General features: G+C 40.9%; 1 protein-coding gene across 12 annotated transcripts in view; it reads right to left on the reverse strand.

Moving 5' to 3' along the window:
- MAGI1 (membrane associated guanylate kinase, WW and PDZ domain containing 1) overlaps window positions 1-20,368 on the reverse strand; it is a 713,080-nt gene that overhangs the window by 12,478 nt on the left and 680,234 nt on the right. For 5 of the 12 annotated variants that reach the window (XM_049862789.1, XM_049862781.1, XM_049862784.1 and 2 more), the window contains 5 exons: window positions 18,848-18,931; window positions 16,038-16,129; window positions 13,146-13,338; window positions 10,626-10,919; window positions 7,387-7,590 (listed from right to left, as the gene is read on the reverse strand). In XM_049862789.1, coding sequence (XP_049718746.1) covers window positions 7,387-7,590; window positions 10,626-10,919; window positions 13,146-13,338; window positions 16,038-16,129; window positions 18,848-18,931 — 867 coding nt within the window. The remainder of the gene's footprint in view (window positions 1-7,386; window positions 7,591-10,625; window positions 10,920-13,145; window positions 13,339-16,037; window positions 16,130-18,847; window positions 18,932-20,368) is intronic. The other 7 variants (XM_049862786.1, XM_049862780.1, XM_049862785.1 and 4 more) reach the window with 4 other exon arrangements.

Below are 20,368 nucleotides of genomic sequence, written 5' to 3' on the forward strand. Positions count from 1 at the left end.
CAACTACTTATGGTCTATCTTACATTTTAATTTCTTAAGGATACTATTCAGCTTGGCTTTGGCCTCCTGCTATTTTGTTTTCATCACACATACTGGTTAAAAGCATGGGCTTGAGATTCAGACCCAGGTTCAAATCCTCTTTTACCCACTTATTAACTACGTGCCTTATTTTCCTCATCTGATAAGAGGGGATGATGACAGTAACTGCCTTCCCATGGGCAAAAGTATCTGACATGGTCAGTACAGTGCCTGACATACAGCAAGCACTCAGTACGCGTTTACTGCTGCTCCTGCCTTTACTGCTACTACAACTTCGTACTTCTCACTGTGGGAACTTAAGTTATACGTAAGCTATCTGCAAAAGGAGCAAGTTGAAATACGATTTTAACAGTTTATATTCCAGCCATAGAAGCCCATGATTCTTACAGCTAAACCCCGAGATTAAATAAAATAATAATGTAACCAGACCAAGTGAATTTTTATGTAAATCTTATTCTTGCTTTAGGGCGATGTTTCTCCAATCTGTCTTACTAAACCTTTCTATGAATTCTGAGGGAAACGAAACCTGTGGTCACTTAAGTTTGGAAAATCATGGGTGGCACAAAGGTAAAGGTTTTTTGTGTGTCTGTGTTTGGTTTTTCCTGAGAGACTTTCCAGCACCTTTAATATTCCACTGTGCTTCGTGACCCTCCAAGTAAAGGTGGTGGTGTTTCTTAAGCTTATTGGGAGGCAGTTTAGCAAAACTGTAATCTTCTGGAGTCAGACCATCTAGCTTTGCATCCCAGGCTAAACTCTCTGTGCCTCAGTTTCCTCATCTGCACACTGGGGATAACAGAAGTATCTAAGAGAATTGTTGCAAGGATCACCTGAGAAGAAAGTACTTGAGGTAGTGCCTGGCACATAAAAACTGCTCAAAAAATGATTAGCATATTTGGAGCCTTGGTGGTGCAGCGATTAAGAGCTCAGCTGCTAACCAAAAGGTCAACAGTCTGAATCCACCATCTGTTCCTTGGAAACCCTATGGGGCAGTTCTACTCTGTCCTCTTGGGTCACTATGAGTTGGAATCAACACAACGGTGACAGGTTAAATTTATTATACTATTCAATACTAAGGAAACCCTGGTGGTGTAGTCATTAAGTGCTATGGCTGCTAACCAAAAGGTTGGCGGTTGGAATCTACTAGGTGCTCCTTGAAAACTCTATGGGGCAGTTCTACTCTGTCCTCTTGGGTCGCTATGAGTCGGAATCAACTCAAAGGCAACAGGTTAGTATATATTTATTACACTATTCAATATTAAAAACACATTATTAGTGAAGTGGTGGTGCAACGGTTAAGGGCTTGGCTAGGAACCCAAAGGTCAGTGCTTTGAACCTACCAGTGGATTCTCGGGGAAAAAAGGATCTGCTGATCCACTCCAGTAACATTTACAGCCTAAGAAACCCTATAGGGCAGTTCTACTCAGTCATACAGGGTCACTCTGAGTCAGAATTGACTTGATGACACCCAACAAAAACAATATAATATTGGGAGGGGGGGAACACCTTTTCAGAGCCTTTGGAAGGATACAAACCCCTTCAAATCACCCCCATTCCAGGGCAGTAAAATGGCAGAGCCAAGGTAATAAATACAAGTGCTGTTTCCTAAAGGATCCCCACTGCATCAGCACAAAGGACAAACTGGCTCATGGCCTGTCGCTGTGACACCAGAGCTTTCACAAACACACGCGTCGGTCCTTTGACACATTTCACATTGCACGCTGTAATTACATTTATGGAGACTCTCTGGGAAATCACAAGATCGTTCAGGCCATGGGGAAATCATAATCAGGATACCAAAAAGGAGGTTTCCTGGTAATTAAAGGTGATTGCAATTACTGAGCTGTGCAGAGGCTCCCTTCAGAGTTCTGGTGTGCTGTTAGCAGCCAGCGTTTTCTAGGCAGATGGGATCCCATTCTCAAACAATTTTTATAATTCTGCAGCTCTCATGATTTATAACAGATAATCACTCAACACACATATAAACAGAATTCCTTTATTAATATTCCTCATACCCTTCATTTGTTATTTCTGCCATTTACATTTCTGTGCAAATCTTTTTTGAGTTGAAGCTCAACTTCAAACACTTTTAGTAACATTCAATGTGAAAATATCTATTTGGGCTCACTGAATTTTCTTCCTTTCATTCTTTTCCTCAATTTACAAGCTGTCACCATGTACTGGTCACTTACAGTGTGCCAAGCACTGCACTAAGTGTATTACTACAGGCATCACCTCATTTATTTCCTATAACTCAATGATCCAGGTGCACTTATTATGCCTATTTTACAGATGGGGACACTGAGGCTATGTAGCATGTGCAGCGTCATGCAGGGAGCAACTGGAGGTGCTGGGAATTAACCCAGGGCCTGTCTGACTCCATAACCTGCACAGTTAACTTTTATTCTATTTATATGGCAATTATGTGATGGTATCAAGGAAATCATACATAATCGGTATATTTCTTTAAAATAAGCAATGCCTTTATTAAACTGCATAAACGCCACTAATTTTATTAAGCAGTATCATAGATGAATTCCCATTGCCACTGAGTCAATTCCAACTCATAGCGACCCTCTAGGGCATTGTGCCACCTGGGCTCCATAGGGTGCGGATACAAATTTACGGTATGGGTTTCATCTCTATTTTTTAAAAAAGTTAGAGAGCATTTCAGCAGATAGAATCTTGGTTTGATTCTAACCGAAGATTTAAAAGTTCATTAAAATCATTATAACTTTATTGGTATTATGAAAGCGTCCTGAAAATCTAGGATGTGCTAAAAATTATTCTGGTGCTCTGAAAATGGCCCATGAAGTCTAGAAGTCAAAGCAGGGGATTTTGGATTTTAATTAATTTATTAGATTTAATCTATTAATTTAATGCTTTCATAATATCAATAAAGTTATACTGATTTTAATGAACTTTTAAGTCTTCAATTAGAATCAAACCTAGACTGTATCTGCTGAAATACTCTGTAGCTTTTTTAAAAATAGAGATGAAACCCATTATCACAAATTTATAGCCTTATCCCAAAGTAAAAATTGCCCATATAATAGAAAAAACATAGAAGGAGGGCCTGAAATAAAATAAGAGCCTGTCCCTGTGCCTTCCAGCAGCAGTATTATTATCTTCAGGGGTTTGGATGTATTTGACTTTTAAAACCCGAGGACATATGGACAGATTGCATATTTTTAGTATAATTCCAGAAATCACCCTACATACTTTTATAAGAGTGTTTATATCTAGTTTAGCACTCCCCAAGGAATCAAGAAGGACATTTTCCACAGCAATTGTGTATCAAGAAGAGCACAGTCTTGCTCTCGAGTCACTGTCACAGTGCTGGTCTAAACTGGGGCACTGACTTCTCTGACCGTAGCTTCGAACATGGGTTTCAATGTATCCCCATGACAAGCGATTATAATTCTAAACTCATTCCTGTGTTAACATCCTTAGCCTCCCTTACAGAATCCACGTTATGAAGCCAAGCAAATCAACAAAGGCTAGAGTCATCATCCCTTTCATAGGTATTTCAACGCGTAAACACATATGTAATAAATATTTGAAGGAAGGCTTTGAAATCTGAATCCATGAATATTTGAAAGGTTTTGGGAGACTTTTAAAATGTGTACGGCTGTGGTCCCGTTTCTTGTGATCAAGTGTAAGCTAGTCATCATGTCTGGAGAGCCGTCTATGAAGATTTTTAAACTTACACTATTCTATGCCTTTGCTAAGGAAACAATCAGCAATATTTGTACTGACAAGCCCTATTTCCTATATAAGAAAAAAAAATACCTTAAATCAGAGTGATGTGCAGTACAACTTAAATATTAATCTAAATAATATATTCTTAAGCTCATAAATATTTTCATTATCTTGAACTTGATTCAACCTGATGGTTCCACATTAGCCTGGCCCAGTCAGGATCTGCCCTGTCTAATCGAATTCTCACTCACGCCCAGTCTTCATAGGGCATTTCTACATAATACAAGGGCAGGAGGCGTGTGTCGTTCGACATGTCAGCTCTTAAGTTCAAGTACATTCTGCTGTTCTCTGGACTTTTCCGGGCTGCCATTGTATATCTACTATGCTTAGCCTTTGTCTCAGAGGAGAAAAAGCTTAGCCTCCCCCACAACCAACCTAGTGAAAACAGAGATGGTAAGGATTCCCCTGACCATGGCTTGTCTCTGATCTATAAGACAAGCCTTCTAAGAACACCATAAGACTAAGTGAAGGGGAGCCATGCTGTGGAGATTTTGCTAGAGGGGGCTGGCAGAGACCAGAGCTGAGAGAGATGGGGGAAGCTGAGTGAGGGAAACCGAAGGCCGCGATAAGTTGGGAGAAAGAACAAGGAGACCCATGACAGGGAATAAAATCAGGCACAATGAGCTAGATAAAGAAGTGGATTCAGAGTGGGTTCTGAGTACTGCCCAAACCGGAGTGCATCTCTGTAAAGCACCTCCCAGGTGTTCGGGGGCCGTAATCCTGGGCAAGATGGCTTTCTGAGAGCTCCACAACCACCCTGAGTTATAAACCTCCATCTCCTCGTGAGTATCATGAAACAAACTTTTGGGCTAGTTGATGAGCTAAATGTTAGACTGAAATATCTGAGGCCAAAGGTCTCCTAACAGTAAGAGTACCTCCCTTTAACCATGTCAAACCCCTTCTCAGGGATGCAGTTGATCCACACTGATTTTCTCTTCATCAAACACCAATGACCACGCTTTGCGCTCTAGGTGTTTGCAAAATCCTCCTGGACCACTTTGGCATCGCTCCAGAAATCTAACTCCCCCATCTCAACTCTCATTTCCAAGTCAGCAATTTTCTGTGTGGTACAAACGGTTACATGCTAGGACACTAACTCCAAGGTCGGAGGTTGGAGTTCATTCAGAGGCACCTCGGAAGAAAGGTCTGGCAATCTACTTCCGAAAAATCAGCCATTGGAAACTCTATGCGGCACAGCTCTACTGTGACACGTGCGGACTGGCCATGAGTCAGAGTCGACTGGACCGCAACTGTGTTTTGTTTTGAAAAGATGAGCATCACACGTTCATCCTCTGCCAGATGGAACTTCCTCCACCTGGCCTCTGAAACGCATCAAGTAACTGGTGAGAAGGTTTTATTATCATGGCAACCAATTCCTGAGATACTTGGAATGAAATCATATCCTCAGCAGACTACGCGCTGCCTTAAAAAATATCAATCTTTAACCATACTGTACCAACTTTAAGGTTCACTTTCTTCTGACCAAGGTAAAAAAAAAAAAACACCGTTGCTGCGGAGTTGATTCTGACTCAGAGCGACCTTATAGGACAGAGTAGAACTGTCCCATAGGGTCTCCTAGGTTGTAATCTTTATGGAAGCAGACTACCACATCTTTCTTCCTCGGAGCAGCTGGTGGGTTAGAACCACTGACCTTTTCGTTAGCAGCTGAGTGCTTAACCACTGTGCCAACAAAGGATATGTCTATCTGAATTTTGCCTTTTTTTAAAAAAGTATTTTAGTTAAAATAAATACGCCTTTTTATTGCCAACTGCCATGGGAATATCTACTCAGCATCATGGTGTAAGTTGCTCCTTTTTATTTTCCTTAATTTCAAATTCTTTTCCTAAGCCTTTCCTTCAAGGAGTTCCCCCCTTCCTCCCTCCCTCCGTCCCTCCCTTCCTTGCTTCATTTTCACATTCCCATTTCCATATTAATACTGACCAATGTTATACTTTCATGTTATAGATCCAGTAAGCAATCCCTGTGCCCAGTTGTTTTGGGTTAGTCCATGGCACGTGGGTAAACGCATCTAAATTTATAAACCACATTTGGCTTTCTTGACTGTATCTCATTTTATTTTTCCGGCTTCCTTCATCTCTTCCATTAGAAACCTATGTTCTATCATCTTGTGATCACTTTCCTAAATTGTTATAGCACTTCAGAGTGGTGAATTGGTGGAATGGACTCCAAGCAGATGGTAAATTACTAACCATGCATTTGACACACGGTGAAGTAGACCACCATGCAAGGAGCTATTTTTTCCTCCACATTTGGAATGGGGTATTTTTAGTACACAGAAAGTGTCTATTTTTGGAACCAACAAATTTCAAATATTTATTGTTTTGGGTTTACTTTTTCCAGAAAGGTACAGATGATACCACTCAAATTTTAAACTATACAGGCCACTTTCTAACGATAAGTATTTAAAGATATTCATTTCTGGTAAATTACTTTCAGATAAAATGACCGATTTACTTAACCTACAGATCTATGGTATGGAACTTTTATCATAGTATAGTCATAAACCACATTTTCCTCTTAAGAAATAGTCACTGTCTTTCAGAAGATGTATTTTATTTTATAACGTGTATGGGAAGGATAAAAAAATCAAAACATTTTGGGACAAGTTTCAATTTCCTTCCAAGGACAAAATCTGCTTAGAATAAAGTCAACGTTCAGGAATTAATCCTCTAAAGAATCTACAGTTACTGACATTAGTGTACCATCCTCATTTTTATTAGATATGGATTATAAAATACGTGATGGTGTTTTGTGCCACACAATTCTTTGCTGTGGGGGATTGTCCTGGCAATGCAGGTGCTTCAGATGCATTCCTGGCCTCTACCCACTAGATGCCAGTAGATTGCCAAATGTCCCCTGGGGGCCAAAAATCACCCCCAGTTGAGAACCAAGGGTGGAATGGAAACAAATATTTGAACTTAACCAATTGAATGAACCAACAAAAAGAACAAAGACAGTTCAGTGTAAATATAACCTATCAAAAATATAGAGATTTAATTCTTTCTTCAACCACGTCTAAAAGTCGGGGGCAAATCAATTCAGCACAAACCCTAAGATTCTTCCTTTAAATTGAAAACAGACAACAAAAACTTTGATACATTCACTTCTTCTGAAACAAACACAGTATCACTTCCATGATGTCATGTGGCTTTTGTGATGTCACCATATCATACAGTTAAATGTCAGTGACTGTTGAGAAAAAAAAAATCATTAATGATATCCAGAGGTCTTTACCACCTGTATGAAAATTATCACAGAGCCTTAAAGGCTCGGGCACCAAAACCAAACTCAATTGGGGAAAAAAATAATAAAAATTATTATTATTTTTTTAGCTGAAGATTTTTTTAAACTTTGCCTTCTGTAGCAAGACAGGGTCACAGATGCAGAGGAAGAAATAAGAGGGTGAGGTGTGGTTTAGCAACAATGGCACACATTTGTTGGATGGGTATGTTCAGTTAGGGATGGATAAGGCTGCCTCTAAATTAACATTATTCAATTACATGAACACTACTGAGAGAGAGAGAGGGGAAGAGAAAGAGGAGGAGAGAGATAAGTGGTATACTTTACCATCCCCAGGAATGATGCGGAGGGTAACTGTGTTTCCCGCTTCCTTGATTAAGTTGACAATGTCTGAATGGGATTTGTTGGTGATGGAACATCCATTTACAGCCAAGATCCGGTCTCCCACTTTCAGCTTGCCACAGCGGTCAGCAGGGCTCCCCTCAATAATCCGACCTATTTTGTGAGGCATAGCTACACATGCATTGCCTGCTTTGGTATTGAGTTTAATTTTTTTTTTTTTTAAGTTATATGGGAGTATAGTGAAGGGAGGAGAAAAAAGGTTGAAAAGGGAAAGAGAAGGTTAAGTGTTAATTAATTAAAGCATTAAGCAAATGTTATTAAAGGAGCGTCTGTGCCGAGGTCAACATTGGCAATATGAGGGATCAGGGTATCCATGTAAGAAGCTATCGCCCTGAAATTGTAGTTCATTGCTGCAGTCCTTTCCTAATTTAAAACCAGGGAAAATCCCAGCTTCCTTCCTTAAATCAATTACAAAATTCAGGATATTTAGCAACTTCAAAGACTCGCAAGAGTCCAAAAATAACTTGCTGTTGGCTTATATGGGGACTGCAAATGAGAAACCAAGAGTTGAGATGGATGCTTTTATGCATTCTGTATTCATGCCATTTCATTTTTGCCAGCTGTTGTTTAAGCTTCTGCCAATGTTTTGCTCTTTCTCCATTTAGAAATATAATCACTGGGCATCTGGTGAGGCGAAGGGTCAGCTAGCACCAAAAATTCAATCTGAAAACAGCTAATGGACAAACACTTAGACTTTCTGCCTTCTACCCAGAATAATGAAAGCTTAAAAAAAAAAAAAAAAAGGCATAATTACAAGAGATGAGCCAAGAAAGCACCCAACCTTGATGCCTATTTTTCCCTTTATGATCTTAGTTCAATCAGCCTATCTTGTGTGCTTTCAGTGTAGGGCCCAACTGGTCCATTAGCTCCGAAATCATCCTCCTTCCTCACAAAAACCCCTCAAAGGAGTGTGAAAATCTAGCGCCTACACAGACTGAGGACACTGATCCAAAGCGAGGTTCAAATCACTCCTCACTCCTTTTCCTTTATCCACCTCCACCTCCTTTCTCATTTTAAAGGCTGCAGATCTACAACACTGAAAACTGGGAGAAGTGCTTTCGAAGAGGAAGGTTTATTGTGCACTTTGAGTTGGTTCATGTCACAACACAAGAGCATTGCTATTTTTAGAGAGAGGTGGAAAACTGGCTTTGAGACCTGACGTGGAGTTTCTAGCTAATTGTATACTGAGTTTCAAAGCTCCTTATGCATATTTTCCTATTTTGAGAATTTGTCTCTCTGGGGACTGTGAAGGTAGTTAAGCAGTTGAGCCTCCTTTTGGAAAAGGTGCCAAAAGTAATAGGGGGGACACTGAAAGTAACTGAGTAGGCTATTCCATCACAATTTGGACTCTGAAGATAAACGCATAGGACAATGCACTGTAATTCCTTTACATTTCAACAGATTTTCACGAGTTTATATCATTGGTTGTAATGCCAAGATCAAAGAAGAGAAAAAAAAAGTGGGAGAATTAGGCAGTCTATTGAAATCCAATAGACAGGTATGGTAGAAAGCTTCCATGCTCAAGTTCAAGGTCTTGAGCAAGTTTATCCCATCTCCAAGGACAACTTGCATGAGAAAACGTAGAGAAGAGCAGGTGTGAGGTAGCTCTGCATAGCTCAGAAGTCTCATGCAAAGTATTAGACAAAGTTGAATGTGTTCAGTGTAAGAGCCAAAGGAAAACAAAGACCAAATTGTGAGTGAAGACATTCAACATTCATCGTATAACACAAGCCTGCCACTTGACACACGGCTATTTTTCTCTAGAAAGTGAAACTCTGAATTCTGGAATTCTGAGAACATCACAGGGGACTTGGGGACAGTCAAACTGTAGTTTTAAAGAAAATATCTTGAGATTTCTTTTCTCCCTCTTCCCCTTTGCTTTTAAATTAAACAGAAAAGCATCAGAAATTAATTAATTAAAAAAAAAAAAAATCTTGGCTCAGAGACAGATCATTCACCCATGACATGCCATGATAACTTTATTCATTAATGTAGCTCACAAAAGCACTGTTAGTAACCGGCATTTGTTACTGCAGCCACACTTGCATAGACCTGGCTGACTCTCCCAACGAACAAAACTTAAGGGGAAATGGCTTTAGGAGGAAGCAACGTACCAAGACTAAACGGAGGCACAGGAGTTCCACTGGATAAGAACGCCAAAGGGATACAGCACCTTGCTGATCCTAGCTTTCCGACCTGGACCACTGGCCATCATGCTCCACGTGGATAAGTCATTTCGGGGTGGAGCTGAGTTAATTTCAAAGCCTACATGGCCTTTCCCCTCTCCCATCATATTGCGTATTAGTTAACATATGTGCTTGGGGGACAGCAAACAACTTCTTATCTAATCAGGGAGGAAGCTCATTTTTGGAGTACATATCTATCCTCCATTCTAACAGAAAATAGATTCACAGATCGCTAGTGGCTGGAATCATCTAGGTTCCTGTTTGTCTTTGCTAGCGCACCAGCAGGGGTTGGTTACCCTTCTGAGACGGTGACCCTTGTCTTTGCCCATACTCTGCTAGAAGCCCCATCACCTGGCTGAAGCGGGAAATCCTCCCCGCTAGAATTTAAGGGCAGCAAAGACAAATGGCTCTTAACTCAGATTTTCACCAAACAATGGTAAAAACGTTATTTAAAATTGGAAAAAAAAAATCAGATGCAAATAGGGCAGAGGAACGACACAGACGAGGTGGGAAGCATTTTGTGTGACATTTTTACTCTGATGCCTCTATTTTCATAGGCATTTTTTTTTTTTACAGCCATAGTCTCCTTTTAAAAACTCTGAGGCCTTCTCAGGCCATGGCTATTAAGGACATCCCACCCTCTGAAAAGTCTTCTTCTGGCAAAAATTTCTGACACTCTTCACAGTCTCGGGGTGACTACTCGAACTCCAAACGCCCAGGTATGTGTGAAGTTGTCTGTTTAACACACATTCCGAATGGTAGTTGACACGTTACATACACACGCACACATCCTCCCAAAAAATCCAAGCTTCAAGAAGGAAGAATCTACCAGGTAAACCCCACCCCAGTTAAGACTTTAATTACCTAGAGCAAAAAGCGTCAAAGCATTTCTGCTAGTGAGGTTTGGCCTCTTTCTCCTGCAATAGAACACTCCCCTGGCATCGCATGGACCGTGGGGAAACCCTTGTCAACACTCACCAAAAGTCGTGCCTGCTTCAGGCCTGCTCACGGAAGACACGATGACGAAGCCGAAGCCCTCGTTCTCCCCACGGCGGATGTCCACGTCATAGGGCTGCACCACGGTGCTCACCAGGCCGCTGCCACCGCCCCCGCCGCTGCCGATGCCACTGGTGCTGCCACTCCCCGAGCTCACGGTGTTGAGAGAATTCTGGCTTCCCTGCGGGGTGCGCTTCTCTTCAATCAGGGAGGCCGGCTGGTTGCTGCTGTGATGAGACGACGCTGGTGACGGCACCTCGTTCTCTGCTTTGGGGGCTGTACGAGAGGAGTTGCATCTACATTAGACCGCTTCACAACACGGTGCTCCTCCACCCCTTCCTTCCTCCCTCAACTTCACAACATGCAAGAAATCAAAGATTAACTGGGTAATCTGGCCTCTCAGAACTAGGGTATAGAAATTTAAAAGAGCTTCTCTTGATAAGTATTTACTATTCAATATCCACTAACACTGATCCTGCATAAACATAAAAAAGGATTCTCAAACCCTGTATAATTTACAGCACGCTGTGTATCAGCATTCACACTCAGATTGAAGTTTGCAGCAGGATCAGCCCACACTGCAATATCTCCCAATGCACAAATCAAAGGATAACTTGTACTAAGTGTAGGTGTGGGGCACACAGATGACAACCACCTCCTTTGCTTCATAGGTAGAAATTTAACTGCACATTCATAGTGTTATTACCCTCAAGCTGTATTTTTGCTTGGCTTCCCAAAAGTTTTGCTTTTACTTTTCCATCAGGCAAGACTGTAAGTTGACTGTACGTTAAGGCCGCCATATTGTAGAATTTGTGACAACAGTGTCTGTCAGAGGTATACTGGGGTTCTCTTCCTAGCTTCCAGACGTCAATAATCTACTCTGATCACACACCTCAATAGTTAGCCTACTTCAGAATTTAGTCACCACACCCGTTTTACTACTTTGTTAGCTGATAGGTTAAAGCACTCCTAAATAACAACAGTAGATGGGACCAACTTATGTTTTCATGCCAAAAGCAAAATATGTCTCCAGGTTTTAGATAAGATTACATTTATTCCTGAGAGCTTTTGCCTTCATAGATTTAACATACCTTGAAAACACTACTAAGAACAAAAATCATTTAACATTTTAAAAATAAATCTGATGGTTATGAGAGTGGGGAGGGAGGAAGGGAGGAGGGGGGAGGGATAGGGATTGTCATTAATTAGATAGTAGATAAGTTTTATTTTAGGTGAAGGGAAAGACAACACACAATACAGGAGAGGTCAACACAACTGGACTAAACCAAAAGCAAAGAACTTTGAATAAACTGAACGCTTCAAAGGCCAGCGAAGCAGGGGTTTGGGGACCATGGTTTCAGGGGACGTCGAAGTCAACTGGCATAATAAAATTTATTAAAAAAACATTCTGCATCCCCCTTTGGAGAGTGGCGTCGGGGGTCTTAAACTCTAGCAAGCGGCCATCTAAGATGCATCAATTGGTCTCAGCCTACCTGTAGCAAGGAAGAATGAAAAATACCAAAGACACAAGGTAATTTATGAGCCTAAGAGACAGAAAGGACCACATAAACCAGAGACTACATCAGCCTGAGACCAGAAGAACTAGATGGTGCCTGGCCACAGCCGATGACTGCCCTGACAGGGAACACAACAGAGAACCCCTGAGGGAGCAGGAGAGCAGTGGGATGCAGACCCCAAATTCTCGTAAAAAGATCAGATTTAATGATCAGACTGGGACTAGAAGAACCCCAGAGGTCATGGTGCCCAGACCTTCTGTTAGCCCAAGACAGTAACCATTCCCGGGGCCAACTCTTCAGATAGGGGTTGGACTGGAATATGGGATAGAAAATGATACTTGTGAAGAACGGGCTTCTTGGCTCAAGTAGACACATGAGACTGTGTTGGCATCTCCTGTCTGGAGGGGAGATGAGAGGGCAGAGGGGGCCAGAAGCTGCCCGAATGGACAAGAGGTGAGAGAGTGGAGGGAAGGAGTATACTGTCTCATTAGGGGGAAAGCAATTAGGAGTGTATAGCAAGGTGTGTATAAATTTTTGTATGAGAGACTGACTTGATTTGTAAACTTTCACTTAAAGCACAATAAAAGTTAATGAGAAAAAAAAAAGAATCTGAAACAAAATCATCACTACCCTACTCTTACTTAGGCCAGGGAAGTGACATGGTTTTCATCTCGTCTGATAAACCAGTTCCAACTGACTGCTATTGGCTGCATGGAATACTATGTTGAGAAGGATTCTGAGGCCATAAATGGGCTAGTCTTCTAGAAGCCTTTGCTGAACATGCATGAATGACACATTAAAGTACTTTTGAACGACGGTAGTTTTGCATGGTTTGAGAGAAGCAAACCATCTGGAAATTCTGAACTTGATCACATTAGCAAACACTTGCTAAAACAGATGCTTGAGGAGGCAGACACGGGAAGGGGGGCCTTTTCTGTGCAGAAACTGACAATGCACCATCTGATGGAATGAATGAAAAACATACCAGCAAACACCACTTTACGCCGTACTGTGAGATTGACGTGGCCTTGCTTGGCAGCCTGTTGCATAAGCTGGACCACAAGCTGGTGTGACTTTCCAATTACTGGTGTCCCATCGACACAGATTAATTCGTCTCCAGACCTCAGGCGGCCGTCCGTGTCAGCAGCACCCAGTGGTACAATGTGACCAATATAAATCTGTTGAGGAATTGGACAATGGATGAAACATCGCCCTCTTGGTTTACTACTACAACCGTGACCTTCGCATCTCCCAGAACAATTCAATTCATTCGTTCATGCCTGCATACATGCCTCAAACATTTACTGAGCGCCCACTGTGTCCCAGGCATTTTGCTGGGTGCCACAGGGTTTATCTGTGGTCTGTCGATGACCCATTCTTTCTGTGACTCCGTTGCCGATATAAATCGCTTTATCAGTTGCTGTTGTCATCTCTGACTCACGGTGACCCTTGTGCGTCAGAAAAGAACTGTGTTCCATCGGGTTCTCAGCAGCTGAGTTTTGGAAGTAGATCAGCAGATCTTTCTTCTCAGGTATCTCAGGTGGACTCAAACCTCCAACCTTCTGGCTAACAGTTTGTGCCACCAGGGGATCCATTAATCACTTTATCAAAAAGACCAAACCCACCGCTGTCAACTTGTCTCTGACTCTTAGTGACCCTATAGTACAGAGTAGAACTGCCCCATAAGGTTTTCAAGGTTGTACGTTTTTACAGAAGCAGACTGTCACATCTTTCCCCTGTGAAGTGGCTGGTGGGTTTGAACCTCTGACCTTTTATGTAGCAGCCAAGTGCTTTAACAACTTTGCCATGAGGGCTCCTTGTCAATCACTTTACTCCCTGTTTTTCACCTTTCCTATCTAAATAAGAACTCTCCTTTCATAAAACTCTGCTAATGAGTAGTAACAGCAATAACTACTTTAAGGGCCCGGCACTATGCCTAAAAAATAGGGAATTCGCAATAAATATTGTTAAATGAATGAATGAACCAAAGTGAAGTCTGGCTTGACTCTGCATTTCTGCAGTCTTCTAGCACTTGTACGTAGAGCAGACTTTAGTATCTTCCTGTTGTATTATTCACCACCCACCGAACTTTACTAAAATATTTGTGCTTTCCTCGCCTTCCCAGTAGATAATAATGATACAGCTACCATTACTTGGCATGTATAATTTACAAAGAACCTCGACAGTGGTTAAGAATAAGGGCTCTGAAGTCAACCAGCTTTCCAGCCCCTCCGTTTACTAGCTCTGCGATCTTGGGCAAGTTAATCAACCTTTCTGTGTCTGTTTTTTCATTTGACACAAGGGGATAAATTCATGAATTTGATGGATAAATGTTAAAAGCTTTTAGTATGGTGTCAGGCATACAATAAGCACTCAATAAATAATATCAGGTGCTGCTGAGCTGATTTTCCACTCACAGTGACCCTATGTGTTACAGAGTAGAACTACCCCATCAGGTCTTCTAGGCTATAATCTTTACGCAGAAGGAACCCTGGTGGCACAGTGGTTAAGCACTCAGCTGCAGTTCAAACCCACCAGCTGCTCTGCAGGAGAAAAATGTGGCAGTCTGCTTCCATAAAGATTACAGCCTTGGAAACCCTATGGGGCAATTTTACTCTGACATATAGGGTTGCTGTGAGTCAGAATCAACTTGACAGCACACAACAACAATACCAGCAACAACCTGTACGGAAGCAGATCACCAGGTCTTTCTCCCTTAGAGCTGCTGGGTGGGTTCAAACTGCTAACCTTTCAGTTAGCAGCTGAGTGCTTCACCATTCCATGGCCAGGGCTACTTCAATAAGTAACAGTTATTATTACGAAGGAATTAGCAATACTTATTTTTAGTTCTCTTTTCTCCTTTCAAAAGAATCCTGCAATGCTATGTTACACTTACTCTAAACCTGAGGAAGCTGAGGCCAGGGAGGTTACACATCTGGGAAGACAACGCATGTCTCCTGACTCCTGTCCAGTGTTCTTTCTCCACTTTTGTAAAGACAGTGTTCCTACTTTATCTGCTCTCTCACAACGTCTTGTAAAGTGTTCTCTGTGTGACAGCTGATCAGTTTAAGAAGCCAACTGAATGCTGCCAGATTTAACAGGAGGATTAGGCCAATGTTTCATTTATTGATGCCTATTCCTTTTTTTTATTCCTCTTTTTAGGAGTCCTTGGGTAGCAGAAATGGTTAAGCGCTCAACTACTAAACAAAAGGCAGTGGTTTGAGTCCACCCAGAGGAGCCTTAGAAGAAAGGCCTGGCAATTTGCTTCTGAAAGGTCACAGTTGTGAGAACCCTACAGAGTGCAGTTCTACTCTGCAAAACAGAGTCACCATGACCATGACTCGAAATCAAGTTGATGGCGACTGGTTATTCCGATTTTCTTCTTTGTTTCCATCTTTCCTTGATGGGGATTCCAGATGCTGCAGCTGCCATTTTTTACAAACACTAATATAAGCTTTTTAGAAAGGATCTAGTCTCTTCCTCCTCAAGACAAAAAGAACTCAACAAAATCTAATGAGCAACCCACACTCTGCTCAAGGTGAAGGACTCAGTGTTGTGCCTCCCCAAAACCAAACCAGTTGCTGTCAAGTCAATTCTGACTCACAGTGACCCTACAGGACACAGCAGAGCAGCCCCACAGGGTTTCTAAGGCTGTAAATCTTTACAGAAGCGGACTGCCACACCTTTCTCCCACAGAGGGCTGGTGGGCTTGAACTGCCGACCTTTCTGTTAGCAGCTGAGTACTTAACCACTGTGACACCAGGGCTCCTTGTGTTGCACTCAGCAGGACTGAAATCTTGGTGATTTGTCACTACTGCCAATTTACTTTGAAATCTCAGAAAACAGCATGGAGGAGAAAGGCAGACAGAAGACTCACAGGCTCCCCTGGTTCATTTCCACCCAGAATCCTAAATCCGAATCCAGTTTCTTTCCTCCATAGGAAGATGTCCTGTTCCTGGTAATCTGGAACTGCAGAGGGGGGACAGGAAGAGAGAGGTTATTTCTCTGATAAAAGGAACCATGCCCCTAAGGTAAAGAGGACCAATACTGATGGTGGCCCAGCAAATGAAAGCTTTCTAAGGTGGGTGAAGTAACGGGTGACACCAGGTGAAAGCAGGCCGTGGGAATAGTCACTGAGCCCTTTCTTTTTTCCAAAGGACTAATCACTGTTTGATAATTCCTAATCAAGCCAAAGCTAGTATCTTCAACTAAGCTGGAAGTCAGCTTTGACCACTCCCCTTAGTATTGTTGAAAGGGGCATTAAGTAAAAACAATACGTGCTGTAACACCAAGGTGTAAGCACTTCCAAGAAGACAGCTCATGCTAAGTCAGAGTAACTTCTGAGGCAGAAGTGGTTCTAAGGATTTAGAAGCCCTATTAAATCACTTTTTCTCCCTAAAGTAATTAAGACCAGTAATGTCAATATTTGAACTGACAGTTTTTGCCAAATAAAGTTACTTTCTACTATCCTAGTATTTTCAAATTTACAAAGCTAAATACGATTTTAGTACTATTACCAAAAAATTGCCTTCCTTATCCTTAAAATCAATGATGATGACAAAAGAGCTCTGTACTGACAGACCCTATCTGATCGTCAGGAACTACTTTACTCCAGAATTTGCCTATAATCTTCCAACACTGCAATTATTAATTTATTATCCAACAACTTGATATATTACTTTTAATACTCAGTAATGTTCCAGGTCTTTAAAATAAAAATCTCATTTTGTTAAAGAAAAGTAATTTTCATAAGAAAACGTTTAATGTACACGAAATTGTTCTACATGCCACTTTAGTACTTAACTAGGGTAATAAAAAAGGGTTATTCCTATTTAATTCTTATTTAATCTTATAATGTATACATAGTGTGCTTTATGGTCTATAAAATGACATAGCTTTTATCTAAAGATAAAAAATAAAATTTTATTGCAGGGAGTCCCAAAGGGGATTTTCAAATTCTTTTCTGCACACTTTCTGGTTTATTTAACTGGGTCCAGTCTGAAGGAGCGTGTAGGTCCGTGAATTACATTCTTCTCCAATTTTGTACAATGGGACAGGGAAAGGGAGGTGGCTGTTTAGACTTCTAGTGAGCAATGTCCTTTTTAGTGACTCACTCATGAGTTTTTTTTTTTTTTTCATGAGTTTAAAGTGCACAGGGAATGAACAGACCAAGAGAGAAGAAAGGACATGAAGATGTGAGTGCTAGTCAGAGATGTCTGAATCTGTTATTTTTCTTGAGCTATCTTAAGACCACGGCTTGAAACGGATTCTTTTTATCCAATGCACCCTTATTATAATTGCTGAGGCTAAGCTGCGAAACGTCATGGAACATGGAGCTAAGCTGTATCAAAGAACTCCCATAAACCCAATTTGAGAATAATATTTTCTTGTGCATGCTAAAGTAACAATATTTTATTTCTGTTCAAGTAGCTTGTTAAAAGGTATTTGCTATAATAACCTCATCGCAACAACAATTAAATCAGGCTATGTCTCCAGCTTTAGTTTACTTGAACAGGAGGGTCAGTACCAAGACAGTCCACGAGTGCTTTCCAGTCATTGCTAGGTTCCTGGCAAAGTCTGCCTTACGTCTTCCTAATGTGTGGCATTTCTGTCAACAACAAAACAGCCTCTATAAAGACCTCCAGTCCAGACCCGTTTTGCTCAGCATCATTTAACACAGCAACATTTGCCCATCCTACAGGGACACAAAATGTAGCAAGTTCCTGCCTAAATTGCTCCTTTAGGTGTAAATTCTCATGGTATGGGTGGCTGTGGCTGAGAAACTTAGGCTTATCACACAGTTTAGTCCGTAAGAAAAAAATATTTGTTTCTGTCTAAGATTCAGTCGAAGAATGCCAATTTATTGAAAGAGCTTGTCTGTTGAAAAGATGCCCAATGACACCAAAGATGTTAAAGACACGAATGACTAGTCACAAACACAGGTACAAACACAATACACCACCACACAGGCACATCACAAAGAAAGCCTTCTGGTTTTAACAATAACACTCTTCTACCAACTAAGTGCCATTTACCCAAATAAATAACTTTGGCCTATTTCAGTACTGGGACATATTATGGGATTAGAGAATTTCTCTCTTCTGTTACCTCTGATACCTCTTCTTCACAGAGGCATTGAGGTTTCTCAACTGCATCCCCCCAAAATGTTTGTTCTCTTCATTTCAGGCAAATTTTATACAGAGTTAAGTTTTTAGGAGGCAGCAGTATAGAGCCACCTTTCTGATTTTTTTTTTTTTTTTTTGAGGCTACATCAAATAAAGCTAAGAAAATCTTGCCCGATTGTCTTCATTTTTAAGCCCTTGTGTAGGGAACAGTCTCAGCAGCTAATCTCCTTTAGGTAACAACAACGCTAACGGACAAGCAGTCAAAAGACTTCCTTTGATGATTAGAAGGAATGGAAACATCATTGTTTGAAGAGAAACCTGGTGACTCCATTACTACAGATGCACAACCCATTTCCAAACTTGGCAAAGATGTGCACAGTACTTCTATTTCATCTTGTCTTTGGTCTACTCTTGGTCAATAAGAGTGCCAAGGCGTTTTTACTCGTGGCACTTGTCTTTCCCTCCTCCCATTCCTGGGTATCTCCCCAGCCCCCCAGACCCGTGGGAACATTGAACAGGAGGAGTGATGATGGATAAATAAAACTTTTCAGTGCATTCTTACTCTGACATTCTCCAAAGTTCGTGGAATTGATTTCTCTCTCTCTCTCACCCTTGCTCAATCCCGATGCAGGCGAAGGTGACATAGCTGGAATATCAATTTCGTAATTTTGCAAAGTGTAATGTATGTGCTTCCTCTTAGTTCACTTTAATCTAGTTTTGACTGATAAGAAACGTGCAGTTTAGTGTTCACAGTAAAGGTCATGGCTGCTGTGGATTCTGAAAGACGATAGTTCGACTTTCTGAAATTTTCTTTTATTCATTTTTTTTTTTTTTTGGTCAAAAGCCTAGAATTTACAACTGTATTGTACCATGAGAATTTCATAAAACTACAATTACCATCTTAGACTCTTAATTTTACCCTAAACTACATATTCTCGTATGACTTTGTTTTAGTCATGTCATGAGCTTTAGAAGGTTTCTCTAAACACTTATTTCCTTTTAAAAAAATTAAATACTTTTGTCAGTGTTACATTACTGCATTTATTGAACAGTATCAAGTTTCAGATGAAATTCACACTTGTACTGAGACTCGTTCTGGTGAATTCTAGGCAGTTCAAACCAGAACAGTTTTATATTTATAGACACACAAATCATCAGATCTGTCCAAAATCTGAACACACAAATAGGAACTGTCATCACAGCCCTTTAAATCTAGATGCACGCCCCAGCTCCTTACACCCGCTGTGATAAAGGAGCAAATACACCAATTCCAAGTTTGTAAGCGTGTCCCTCCCGAAGATGACAGGTTTACAATACTGGTTCATAAGACATCTCTGAATTTTTTTTTTCTCTCCAAACTATTGTGTGAGCAGGCAAAGTTTCAACAGCAAGCTTCATAATTGCTTTTGCAGTAAACACTAGTGGCTACTGGCTGATTTTCTCCAACATCAACGTCCTTTTTAAAGACATGCACAATTGGTATGTTATCCAGAGAAAAGACAGAACAGGCAACATGGCTTTTAGAGAATGTCAACACTTGCCCTTGTTTTTAATCAAACATTTAAGCCCTTCAAAGGGATTCATTAACACATCTGCAATTCAGATTGATTCATTTTGTCACTGCTGTTTTGACAAATGGCCATATCAAGAATATAGTATTTTTCAGACCATGTGGACCATGTGAAAGAATCTGATCAGAGATTGTGTTAATCTTCACATTTCCTTTAACAATAAAATAAAATATAAAAAGAAATACTTTCAATAAAAAGGGGATAACACGGCACAGTTAAGGTGTTGTTGCTGGTTTCAATTCTCCTATTTTACCTGCACTACTCTGCTGATTTTAATATGTCTGGGGGATGGCAGGGGGGGCTATGGTATCAAATTTAACAAGAGTACAACACTATTTTTTTCCAAAACACATGCTACAAACCAACCTAAGGGAATGGCAGAAACTGATCTGCAGATAAAGCAAACTGCTGATTAAAAAACAAGACTGATGTCGGTTCATGTGTAGGTACCATGAAAAACAGAAAATCTGTGACAGACACTGAATAGTTAGCACTGGGAGAAAGTCTCATTA

Source organism: Elephas maximus, chromosome 20, assembly GCF_024166365.1.
Source record: "Elephas maximus indicus isolate mEleMax1 chromosome 20, mEleMax1 primary haplotype, whole genome shotgun sequence".
NCBI classification, from domain to species: domain Eukaryota; kingdom Metazoa; phylum Chordata; class Mammalia; order Proboscidea; family Elephantidae; genus Elephas; species Elephas maximus.